Raw genomic sequence first — 13,034 nt, forward strand, 5'->3', positions numbered from 1 at the left:
ACTTGATTTTAATTAATTAAGTCTTAAAAGTCTAGGAAATATAAAAATCATAGTGAATTATGATAGCAAATCCGTTGCGATTGGAAACAATATCCTAGACTAACAATAAGAACGTGAATAAACGATACTTGTTAGTACTAGTCGCGGTACAGTCGGACAAGATAAAAATAAGACATCCAGATATGTCTACACAAATATTCTATAAAAGCTTTGTTTAAAATAATAGGTGCCTTATTATTTAGAAAATTCCAAATAAAAAAAAAAACCAAATTGTCCAAGTCCGCAGAAAAATACAGCAATCATGCGGAAGTGTACAGTATTCCGCAGAACAAAACAGTAACTGTCTGAAAACCCAAAAATAAATATTATTTTACATAAATAATATAATGGGTATTAAAAACGACACAAAATCCGTAATCGAATCTTATTGCGTTAAGCTGTACGGCTAGTTCAGTAAACTGCCAGTCAGTAAAGCCGGTACCGGAACCGTGCCAAAAGTAATAAAATTTTTAGTCCAAAACGTTGTATTAATTATTCGGACGATAAAACATGTGCAAAAATAATTTTTGTCATGTATAAATCTAAACAAAACACGGTGTCGGTATTTAACCCGGTACAGGACCCGAACCGACTTTTTTCACCCGAATTACGAACTAAAATTTTTGGTGAACTAGTTTTATCTGGTGTCACAATACTTTAAAATATTAGACCTTAAAACGTTGTATATATTTTTATAAAAAATGTCAAAGTTCTAAAAAAATACTAAAGTTTATTGTTTAAATAAGATTTTAATAAAAATTCAGCAAAATAACTCCATATTCGGCTGATTTTCGGAAATTAATGGGCCCCATGAGCCTACTCATTTTGTTGATAGTGTATTGGAAGCTCAAATGTATGATTAGTATCCTTTTTCCAAGATCTTGATATCTCTAACACTCCACCACTTTTCCATAATCCCCAAAACCATCAAAATTTACCATCTTCTTACCCCTCTCTCTCTAAAAATCATTCAAGCCAAACACCCCTTACATCACTTTCATTTTAATCTTCAAAAACTCAAGAATTCATACACTTATGGAGGTCCATGGATAAAACTAGCTACAAGGGTGTTTAGAAAAGCTATTAGGAGCCTTTTTGGTGGAACTTGAAGCTTTGGATCAACAAGATTTCTTATCATCATCTTTATTTCCTTGCAAAAAAATTGTAAGAATAACATACTAGCTTCACTTTTATTTTTGATTTCTTTTACAAGTTCATTATAAACCCACTTGAAAAATAACAAGAAACAACTAAAAATCATTATTTTTAAACATGATTTTTCTATGATTAAGAGATGAACTTGGAGAAATCTAGACTAATAAATTTGAATCTTGGTTATTTTTACTCAAAAATATAACCTACATACATGCATGTAGGATCAACCAAGATCCATCAACAAAGTGATGAACATGAAATTTTTTATGAACATGCATGCTAGTAAAATGTAAGAAAACATTTAAAACCAAGAAAATAATTTCTTGAAATATTTCTTGAATAAAGTTTCCATTTCTGGAAATGATCAAAATCAAGGAATATGTTGGTAGTAAACGTTTTGAATACATATTTGTGCTTCAAATGACCTTGTAAGACATCTAGAACAAGAGTTTTTCATAAAATCTCGTTCTACAATTTTTTGGCAAAAATAAGGAATAAAGTTTCCTTTTTCGGAAAGTTCATGCTACTTTTGTTAACAAATTTTGATAGATATTGATACTTGATGGTGTTTTGTATTGAAATAATTTGAAAACAAGTTTTGTATAAACTTGGGGAAAAATCCATATTTCAAACAAAACTATGGCAAAATTTTTATAAATTTTGTTATGTTCTAAAAGTTGTTAAACAAGGAAGTATGTAACTAAAACAAACAATTGGGGTCTTGAACATGGTTAAACAAGTTTTGGACAAAGACATAAATCCATGTTTTATAAAAAGATTTCTAAATAAAAATGACAAGTATATATTTTTGGATAAAATGTGTACTTACAAAAATATTCATCAAGTATCATAAGTATATATATTTTTTGATGTGTACATCATATGTTAGTTCAAGTAGGAACAAATGAAAAATTGATACACGTCCATAAAAATTACAAGAGTATATATATGAACTTGAAAAACGAAATAAAATGTCCATCCTTGGACACGAAAACACAAATGGACAAATTCGGACACTATTGGAGAATATGGACTTTTGGACAAACTAAAATGGCACAAACAAAACAAATGGTAAAAACGAGACGGACGACACAAACGGGACAAACGATACGAATAAATCAAACCGACATGTAGTAAACGACTATAACAAAATACAAGCCGTCACAAACGCTTATGCACTAAAAAGGTTTAATTATGGCATAAGTAATAATTTTTATAAAAACTAGATTTTTATAAGAATACAAGTATTACTATTATTATTTTGACTAGCCCAAAGTCTTGTAAATAAAGAAAATAGTCCATAAGTTAAAATTGGGCTAAGGTCCATTTGTCATAAATAAAATTTGGGCTAGGCCCACTTTTATAAAACAATGGACTAAAAATATATTTTTAGTCAAATTTGGGCTAAAGCCCACTTTACAAACTATTTGGGCTAAAAACCCTATCTTTACAATCATTATGGACTAGATATATTTTTTTTAGAAAACAATTTGTGCTAGGCCCATTCTTACACAAATTATTTGGGCTAAGTCCACAATTACAAACTAAATTGGGCTAGGCCTACTTTTATAAAATGTTTTGGGTTAAGGCCCACTCCTACAAATTAATTTGGGCTTGACCAATTTTTAAACAAAGTTATTTGGGCTAGGCCCATAAGCACCAAATATCCAAAATGGACTTAAATTATAAAACATAAATTAAGCCCATTCAAACATAAATCAAACAGAATAAATATATATACAAGGAAGTTATATATATATGAAAACACAAAAACAAAATACAAGATAGAATATTTGTACGATAAACATAAACCTAAGTGTCTAACTAGATTAGAACACTTGTAGGTCGAGAAACGAACCGCGAACAAGGAATCGAATAGAGATTTGCACAGAACGCAAATCTGTGAGTTCATGCTTCCCCTTTTACTTTGAATGTTTATAGTTTTAAACTTCGGGGATGTATACATGTTACAAATAGTATGATAATACGATGAAACTATTTTGATCACATGCAGATAGGTGTTAAAATAAAGGGGCCATTAATGAATAAACAAGTACCGAGGAACAAACGGATTGATCTATTTGGGTTTTGGCAAGCCCCACTCTTAACGACAACGATAACCACGATCGTCAAGAGTGCTTTTGTGTCCAAACTAGTGTCGTTGACACACACGATAAATTGTCAAGGTTTGGTTGCCTCCTATTCGGCATACATATTAGTGTCCTTGCAACACACTAATGATCATACAATTTTTTTTTATCATACTATACAAAAACGAATTTTATTACTTCAAATGTTTTGGAGACTCATTTGATGCAAAAACAAAATAACATGAATTCACTCAACTTTTGTTGACTTTTTTCAAAATTAACATGTATTACAGGAGATTAGTGGACGGCTTTGGAAAAATATGTTCAAGTGGTTATCAAGAACGCAAGCTTTTGTGATGTCATCTGTTTTCGGTTGTTATGTTTTGAACTTTGAATAATGTGGTTAAAGTTGTTGTTGTTTCAAGTTTCAAACAAGACATATGTAATGTAAATTATGATTTCGAATCAAATGTATGGATGAACATCTTTTATGTTTCAAATGTGTTGTTTACTCGATTGATTGTAACGATTGCCGCTCTCGTCACACCTCGCCATACGCTTCCGCACAAACCGAAAATCGGGGTGTGACAAATAAAACACGGGAAGCCCCCACTAATCTTCGCACACATGCCTAGGAGGCCGCGATACAAACATTAATCTTCGCACACATGCCTAGGAGGCCGCGATACGAATACTAAACTTCGCAAACATGTCTGGGAGACCGCGATACAAATACAAATGCAACTAGTCTAGGATACATGGGAAACCCCCACTAACCTTCGCATACATGTCTGGGAGACCGCGATACGAATTAATACGATACCTGGTACAGAACGAACAAATGATTTACGAAACGAATACTATAACTAAACAACCAACTGTGAACTCGCTCAACTTTGTTGTTGACTCGTTGTTACATGCCTTGCAGGTCGTTAGGTACTCGTGGAGCTTGCACAGGGAGGAGCAGTCGTTGTGGGACATGGATCGTGGATGCCATGTTAATCAATTATGACATTTCAAACTTATTACTATGTTGGGTTTTTACATTATTGCTTCCGCTACACACTTGATTATGTTTTGGTTTTTGAACACCTTTCGTATTGATGAATGACTTTTACTTATTACTTATAATGTTCAATATGATTGGTGGCTTGATCCTGGTCATGTCACGCCTCCAGGCGGTGATACTCCGCGTGTGGATTTTGGGGGTGTGACAGTGGACCCAAGTTCGATTCCTGCCCTCCTCATTATTTTCTACGGCACCTGGTGATGATAGGAGACTAGGCAAATAGGTGGCGATCGCTCGCTAGTTCGATCCTTGAACTGAGCGGATTTTACCTCACCGCACTATCGTGTATTCGGGCGAGTGTTCGCGGGCTTCGGCCCTAGGTGAGGGTTTTCCCCGATTCGAAAGCGAGTGTATTCCGATGTGGTAAATTTCACCAATAGCCCATTTGAAAGATTCGTTTACCGTTCAAAAAAAATAACACAAATATTGGACGGTAGCAAATCATTAATAGTTTCTACACCATAAACACCAAAATATCATTTTATATCCTATCTAACTTTATATAACCAAATTAAATCCACGAATACATGAAATGTCCCTTTAAAGCCAAATTGTGAAGCACTAAGTCTAAGTATATACCTCTATAAGACTAATTGACTTGTTGTATAACTAAACGAATCTACTAACACATTAAGCCCCAATGGTCAAAAATTAATTAATGAGATATATCTATGGTTTTCAATATATCATATGAAAAAATCATCCAGTTTTGATACAGGCTCAACCCATCCAACCAATGAACTTGTAATGTGGCTAGTACGGTCAGGGGAGGAGCTTAGTGGGGATAGGGGGTGCACCCGTCCCCTCCAATGTTTCAGTTAAAAATGTAAGGCCCCTCAATAATTTTGCCTAAATATTTATATAATATATAAATTGGGTCTCATGACTTTGCCCCCCCCCCCCCCCCCCCCCCCCCCCCCCGAAAATTTTGGTCAAGCTTCGCCACTAGGTACGGTGGACTTTCTGGTCTTCTAAATGTTGTTTCGAATTTACCCTCACCAACGGTCGGGTATGATTTGAATTTACTTATCCTACGAGGCTATGTCTACTACTGTTAATATGACTATTTTTACTTCTAGCCCATTGCATATTTTCTAGCTTTAGCGACGGCTTTTGCTATCTTTAGCGACGATTTTTGTCGCTGCTAAAACTGAATTTTCTTGTAGTGATAAGCAATGAGCTCATTGCGGCCCTCTACAGAAGCTGATCAATTCAAACACCGTGTTTGACATCATGAAATAAATAAACACACAAAGAAACAGCAGCAAGTTTTGGAACTGTGGCACAAGGAAATAAGAAGGTTTTTATGCCTGTACAAACACAATATGAACACCTTGCTTAGAACACACCAGCATAACACTTAAGACTATATAATTATGCTGCAATTTAAAGTATAATTATATGAGCTATAATTAATGCTAATAATAATGTGTAAGGTAAGGTAGGTACGTTACTATTCCCTACAAGTTAATATGTGTTGAACATAAATCATAATAAGTGAAGATTTCTAACTACTAACCTGGTTAGCGATATCCTAACCGTATGTCGTTTAAAAAAATAATAAGTGAAGATTTATATCAGCTTATATATTTTTTATAATGAAACAACAAACTTAATAGTTAATACAAATTAACTAATTTATCATCACACTTAAAAAACCGACGTTAATGAACTATAACATATGTAAATTGGTTAGGCATCGGGTACCAACACGATTGAACCGGTGGATTTTCGACTCTCCATGTCTAAATGGGCTTGCGCTACTTGTGACAGAGGATATGTCTGGTATAAACGAACTCGCAGAACTCCATTTTCGATATTAGAAAATAGTTCTTGTGAAGCTGCAAGAAGCTCGTCTCGTTGTGCTACATAAGAATATGTTGATACAGCAGTGTAGTAAATTGATTTTTGTGCCGCTTGTATGAATCTTAGAGGTTCGTGTTCACCTGATGCCATCCCAAATGCCACCACGTACCCATGGACCTTTAAGCACGCCAACGAGCCCTTCAAAAACAAACATTTAATTATAACAATTTCTTAAATTACTATAACAATTGTATTAGCCCGGCTATATTTATGATTATCTAATATATTGCTAGCAATAGTTTTCTCTCAAGGCACTACCAGTGGCGGAGCTAGCCTACTAATTTAGGGGTCTCCCGAATATTTTTTACCGTGTAATCATATAATTGAAAAATGATAATCAATAAAGTAGAACAAAAACCTAATAGATTTGTCATCTTTTTGTTCATAGCTTGAAATCGTTCCATTACATCATCATCTTTTTCTTTATCAAAAGTTTCTTTTTCAACCACACAAATCATAACATTGTTCAAATATTTCGGGCCCATTCGATTACGTAAATCCGTCTTAACAAGTTTTAATTTAGAAAAAAAAAACATCTTTCAATGTTAGCGGTTGCAACCGATAAAACCAAAGCTAGCTTCAGTACCCGATAAACCAAAGGACAAGAACTATGTGTTCCGTTTTCCACCATAAAACGAGCAAGATCACTTATTCAATTATAATATTGTTTTGGATCTTGGGCTAACTTTATAAATTATATTTAGTGTCTTCTTTCAATTCTATTTTTGTTAATTCGGGCTTGTTTTATCATTCAGTCTTAATTATTATACAAGTTTTCGGGTTGTAAAATGTTTGGGCTTATAAAAAAATGAGATTTTAGTAATATCAAGTATCCTATTTTTTGTTTAGGAGTATCCTAGTATTTTTTTAGGGGTATCCTTTGTATAAAATCGGGAAAATACACTATGAATACGGGGTTGAGCCGTAGCCCGTGCTACGGCTCCTAACATTGTGGTTCCGTCCCTAGACACTACCAATAGCTTCTTATATTAATGCGATTTTATTAGTTGTGTTTATTTTTACTTAACATTATATATAGAGGTGAAATATTCTTCAATATATATGTTTGTATTGTCACATTTCATGACTCACCCTAAATGTGTCCTTCCCAACAGAGTCATATACTACATCAACTCCTTTTCCTGATGTGATCTCCATAACGCGATCAACAAAGTTTTCTTCTTTGTGGATGATGACATGGTGGCAACCATCTTCCTTTGCTAGAACCGCTTTCTCTTTTGTTGAAACAGTCCCGATAACCGTGGCTCCAAGCGCGTTTGCCCATTGGCACGCCAAAGATCCAACACCTCCTGCTGCAGCATGGAAAAGGATTGTATGTCCAGGTCCAACCTATTAATTTCCAAAATTAAAAAAAAAATATTCGTACACTTACGCCAAACCTCTGAGGTCTGGTGGTCTGATATACGCATTCTTACCTTGTTACATTTATATTAAGTTGAACAATTTTTTGTTATAAAAAAATTAAACACCTTAAAGCAACGTCTGACCAAAACTTGAGCACTCAATCCCTTAAAGATTACAGCAGCTGCTACAACAGGATCTATAGAAGGCGGAACTGCTACAACTCTATCCGCAGAAAGAACCATTTCTTCAGCATAAGTGGACGCCTGGAAGCGGTAAGCAAACGCCACCATGTCTCCAACTTTGAAGTTAGTGACATCAGGGCCGACTGCTATTACAACTCCAACAGCTTCACAACCTTCAAAGTTGATGTGGAATATAAAATGTTATATGTTATCTTCGTAGAAGAGTTGGTAAATCATTTCCTAAAACATACAACACGTCTCAAGTTCGAATCTCACAGCATTAGAAAATAAAAGGAAAAACATCAAGCTGCTAACGGTCATGATTACAAGTAGTAAAACACCTGGTGTGAATGGCAATGGCTGATTGAAAGATTCCAGTAGACCTTTACGTGCATAAGCATCTGTATAATTTACCCCAATCGCCTTGTTTTTCACTCTGATTTGTCCGCTTTTCGGTTCTCCTAGCTCCACATCTTCCCACTTCATCACCTATAACAAAAGATAATAAATATTATACAAACAACGCCCACTGACTTTCTTCAAGAGTTGACCATAAGACATACAAGATGTTTATAGAATTTGAACCACAAATGCTAGAATTTCTAGTTTTACAAATGAAAGAATTGAAGAAGAATCACCTCAACGCCACCATATTCATAAACTCTAATTGCTTTAACCATGTTAAATGTTCTTTGAAGTGAATTGCTTGACGTGTTTGATTTTTTTTGTTGTGGCTTAAAAATGGTTTTTATAGGCGTGAAAAAGTTGTTTATAGGATGTGTTGTAAATTATAAAGAGAAGTGGGCCAACGTTTATTTTTTATAGTTATTTAACTAGATTAGAACCCCGTATTTTACACGGGTTGAATAAATGTAATTTTATATATTAAATAATAAAAAAAGTTATATTTTTATGAACCCTGTATATTGTACGGGTTAAATAAATGTAATTTTATATTTCAAATAATAAAAAAAAAGTTATATCTTTAAAAACCATGTTTATTACACAGATTAAATAAATGTAATTTTGTACTAAATGCTAAAAACGTCGTATCTTTAAAAGAACCCGTGTATAATCGGGTTGAATAAATCTATCAAATAATAAAAAAATAACATCCTTAAAAACCCCGTATGTTACACGTGTTGAATAGATCTGAAAAAGAGTTATATCTTTAAAAACCATGTGTATTACACATATTAAATAAATGTAATTTTGTATATTAATACTAAAAACGTCGTATCTTAAAAAAACCTGTGTTTAGTCGGGTTGAAAAATCTAACAAATAATAAAAGAATTATATCCTTAAAAACCTTGTGTATTACACGTGTTTAATAAATCTAATTTTACATAGCAAATGATAAAAAAATTATATCTTTAAAAACTTCGTGTATTACACGGATTATATAAATGTAACTTTGTTTAGTAAATAATAAAAAAAGTTATATTTTTCAAGACCCCGCATTTTACACGAGCTGAATAAATATAATTTTGTATACCAAATAATAAAAAAAGTTATATTTTTAATAAATTAGGATAACATTTAGTATTAGTTTATTATTTATATATATTTAATATAAGATAAGTAGGAAAGAGAAGTATTTGTTTTAAAAATATATTAAATTAACAATTTATATTTGAAGATAATATTTTATTAAAGTATGATAAAATTTAATATTAGTTTATTTTTTATTTAGTTAATATAAGATAAATATAGATTTGAGAATACCTTCAATGAATGACACGTGTCTCAAAGTTGGTTTCTTTTATTATAGTAGATAGATTAACATTTGAATCTGGTTAGAAAGAATTACACAGATGCCCCCTTGGTATGTTTATATTACAGTTTTGATCCCAGCGTTTTGTTTGGTACACTTTAGACCTCACTCATAATGGGATGGACGTCCAATTGTTACGTTAAGTACATGTAAAAAGTTTAGTTTTTAAATAAAATTACGTCGTTTTTCTTTTTCTGCATTATATAAATATAATAACATTTTGTAAAATATTAAATATACCATTGCAACGCGCTTATTTTTATATATGAATCAATGAAAGTTTTATTCAAACGGGTCAAATCCAATTGATGATTTTCTTTACCATGCGGAACAAAACCGTTATCGTTTGAACAAAATCATTAATGGTGCCGTATTCATTTGTTTGTTTTCTCAACGTGGCAATATAAAATTCATTGAAAACGGAGTTGTATTCGCAAGGTGGGTAACAATACCATGACGAAATGAACCATTATCAGTCGAACAACATAGGTATAATTATTTGTTTTATGGTTTTTAATTAATGTTAAGGGGGTGTTTGGGATTGCGTTTTCAACCTGATTATTTGATTATTGTGTTTTGAAATCGCAAAAAATTTATTTTGAGTGTTTGGTAAAAAATTAATAAAAAGTGATTTTTTACGTTTTGTAGAGTTCAAAACGTGATAATCCATAAGTAGGTCACCCCTTGCTGCAGGAAAACGTGATAATCCAAAAACTGATTTTTTACGTTTTCACTTATTTATTTTTTTGAAATATATATACTTGCCAAACACTCAAATAGTTGATTATCTGATTATTGTGATATCAAGCAACATAATCAAATCCAAACAATGTTGATTATCTGATTATTGTGATATCAAACAACATAATCAAATCCAAACACTATCTTTCTGCAGCACGTTTTGTTACAGCTAATTATCTGATTCTGATTATTCAAAACGCATAATCTATTTTCAAAACTCAACCCCAAACACCCCCTAAATATGTGTGAATATTCTTTTGAGTGCATCTCTTTCGGTTACTGCGTATAACCCACTAGTTTATATTATACATTGATTGTCTATTGGATGAAAAGAAGTTATGATGAAAAAGTATAATTAGATTACTTTTTCTCTCCTAAAAAGATTAATCCTTTTGGAAAATTATCAAAAGAGACAGTCTTATATGCAACATAATATACAAGGACCAGTGGACCACACAAGGACGATAACTATTGAGCATGCAATAATGTAATGGGTCCAATGGATATGCAAAATTGACTTATTTTACACCTAATTAACCCGTAGTATAACCTCAAATATAATTGTGTTAAAAAACAGAGAAAAATAAATAAAAAAACAGTAGATACTATACCTATACCTATACGGCTCTACCTTGTGGCCCAGTGGTAGGAGACTTTGCTTTTCCAATGGAGACTCAAGTTCAATTCCCATTTGTGTTATATTGGGGTGGATATTAGGCAATGATGGTGACAAACCCACCGAGGGGGGTTCGATCCTGAGCCGCACCCCGGTTTTCATCCGGCTGTTAATTCAGCGAGGCATCTCGTGTGGAGGCAGTACGGTTTCCAGGGGAACACCGTAACCAAGTCTGACCAACCCAGCACGGACCCGATTAAGACATAGTAGTCTGAGTATATCTTGACTAGCACCGCCGTTTAGGCGGTGTGACATTGGGTCACTCAAAAAGAAATTCACCGTTCAAAAAGAAAGTGATGGAATATAGATAGTAATAAAATATATGGATCAAATACAACAACGGCTTTGCCTCACTTTTTTAAATGTGTATGAAGTTTTCATACGTTAATATTTAAAAAATATATAATAAAAAAACATTGTATTATTTTTATATTGAGTATTGTATTGCTTTTGTTTTTTCTAACACAAGAAAATAACCTGTTAGGTGATTACATAATATTACATAATTAGATAATAACAATATTATATTATATTACCCTATATATTAAAAACACAAGGTTTTGAACAGTGTTACATGCCACATGGCAGTACACTATCAATAGGTGATTAGTAAATTGTATTGGGTACCGGTACCAGAATCAAATTTACCAAACCGGATGTACACTATCAATAGGTGATTAGCAAATTGTATTGGGTACCGGTACCAGAATCAAATTTACCAAACCGGGTGTATTTTCGGTACCGGTTCGGCACCGGTATTCACCGGTTTTTACCCTAAAATACCGGTATTCACCGGTTTTTACACTCCAATACTGGTGCCATACCAGTACCGACCGGTACCGTACCAGGTATATTCGGTACCGGTACCCACTTTTGGGGATTTCGGTAACGGTATTTTCGGTACCGGTTGGTACCGAGCTCATCAAATCATGTAGCAACATAGCAATGCAAGTAATTGCACCGTTTATATTACTTTTCATACACACAGTAAGTAAATTGTATTTCGTTTGACTGACTGAGGTTTTATATACACAACAACTTATTTTGCTTTCTTTTTTGTCTTTTTCTGTAATGAGTGAATTGTAGCATGTAAAATTAACTTGGATATTTAGATTATTGATTAGCAAATCGTATCAAATCCTGTAATCAAGCCGGTATCGTATCAGTACCAAATTTACTATACCAAATCATTTTCGGTACCAATTTGGTACCCACCTTTTGGCGTTTTTAGAATCGTTACTTTCGGTTCGACACCGGTCTAGCACTATAACTGTATTTATTGATTTTTCCTTCAAATACCATACCGTATTGTACCGAGCATTTTCGTTGCCGGTACCTAATTTCGATGATTTTCCGGATCGGTACTTTCGGTGCCGTTACCGGTACCGAGCTCATCCATATTTTAACGTGTTAGCACTGTAATAACTGAACTGAAAACAACCTAATTTTCAACGTGTAGGACGTGTGGGTCTTATTATTATATATTAGGTTATTTAAAATTGTTTTTTAGGACGGAGTGACTATTCTTACCACGTTATTTTTGTTTATGTTTTGATATTCGGTATCTGCTTGCCATTGCTGACACGCGTTTTGCAGTCATTGGATCCCCACCGCAACGCGCAGGTGGAAAATTAACTAGTTAATATTAATAGTAGTAAGAATAATATGAATAAATAATATGAATAAGAATAACAAGAATAATAACAAAAATATAGTAGTGGTAGTGATGGTATCAAATCATTAATAGTATCTACATCATCTTAAACACCAAAATATCATTTTATAACCTATCTAACTTTATGTAACAAAATTAATCCACAAATACATGAAATGTCCTATTAAAGCCAAATTGTGAAGCACTAAATATATACCTCTTTAAGACTAACTAGTATTATGACCCCCAGGCGATGTGCTGTGAGCCCGTTGCTAACTTCGTATGAATTAGCCCAAACATTATGTGATGCATTACACATATGAAAATTTGTCTTGCAATGTTTTCGAGTTAACTCAATGTACTAACATATATAAGCACTGCAGTTGGATCAAAGTTGCAGCGGGACCGCATATAACATCACG

General features: G+C 33.2%; 1 protein-coding gene and 1 long non-coding RNA gene across 2 annotated transcripts; one reads left to right on the plus strand and one right to left on the minus strand.

Annotated features, from left to right (window-relative positions):
- Positions 1–949: 949 nt before the first annotated feature.
- LOC110917149 lies at positions 950–3,780 on the plus strand. The gene is made up of 4 exons (XR_002580386.2): positions 950–1,203; positions 3,039–3,096; positions 3,209–3,380; positions 3,578–3,780. It is a non-coding gene; the product is annotated as an uncharacterized LOC110917149 (long non-coding RNA).
- A 2,121-nt stretch (positions 3,781–5,901) lies between these two features.
- Positions 5,902–8,502, minus strand: LOC110917182 (quinone oxidoreductase). Its single transcript, XM_022161776.2, has 5 exons — positions 8,405–8,502; positions 8,108–8,255; positions 7,710–7,939; positions 7,312–7,569; positions 5,902–6,357 (listed from the first exon to the last, which is right to left on the minus strand). The coding sequence occupies exons 1-5, from the start codon at positions 8,444–8,446 to the stop codon at positions 6,046–6,048; spliced, it is 990 nt and encodes a 329-aa protein (XP_022017468.1). The 5' UTR covers positions 8,447–8,502; the 3' UTR covers positions 5,902–6,045.
- Between the last annotated feature and the right edge of the window lie 4,532 nt (positions 8,503–13,034).

Source organism: Helianthus annuus, chromosome 16, assembly GCF_002127325.2.
Source record: "Helianthus annuus cultivar XRQ/B chromosome 16, HanXRQr2.0-SUNRISE, whole genome shotgun sequence".
Classification (NCBI taxonomy): domain Eukaryota; kingdom Viridiplantae; phylum Streptophyta; class Magnoliopsida; order Asterales; family Asteraceae; genus Helianthus; species Helianthus annuus.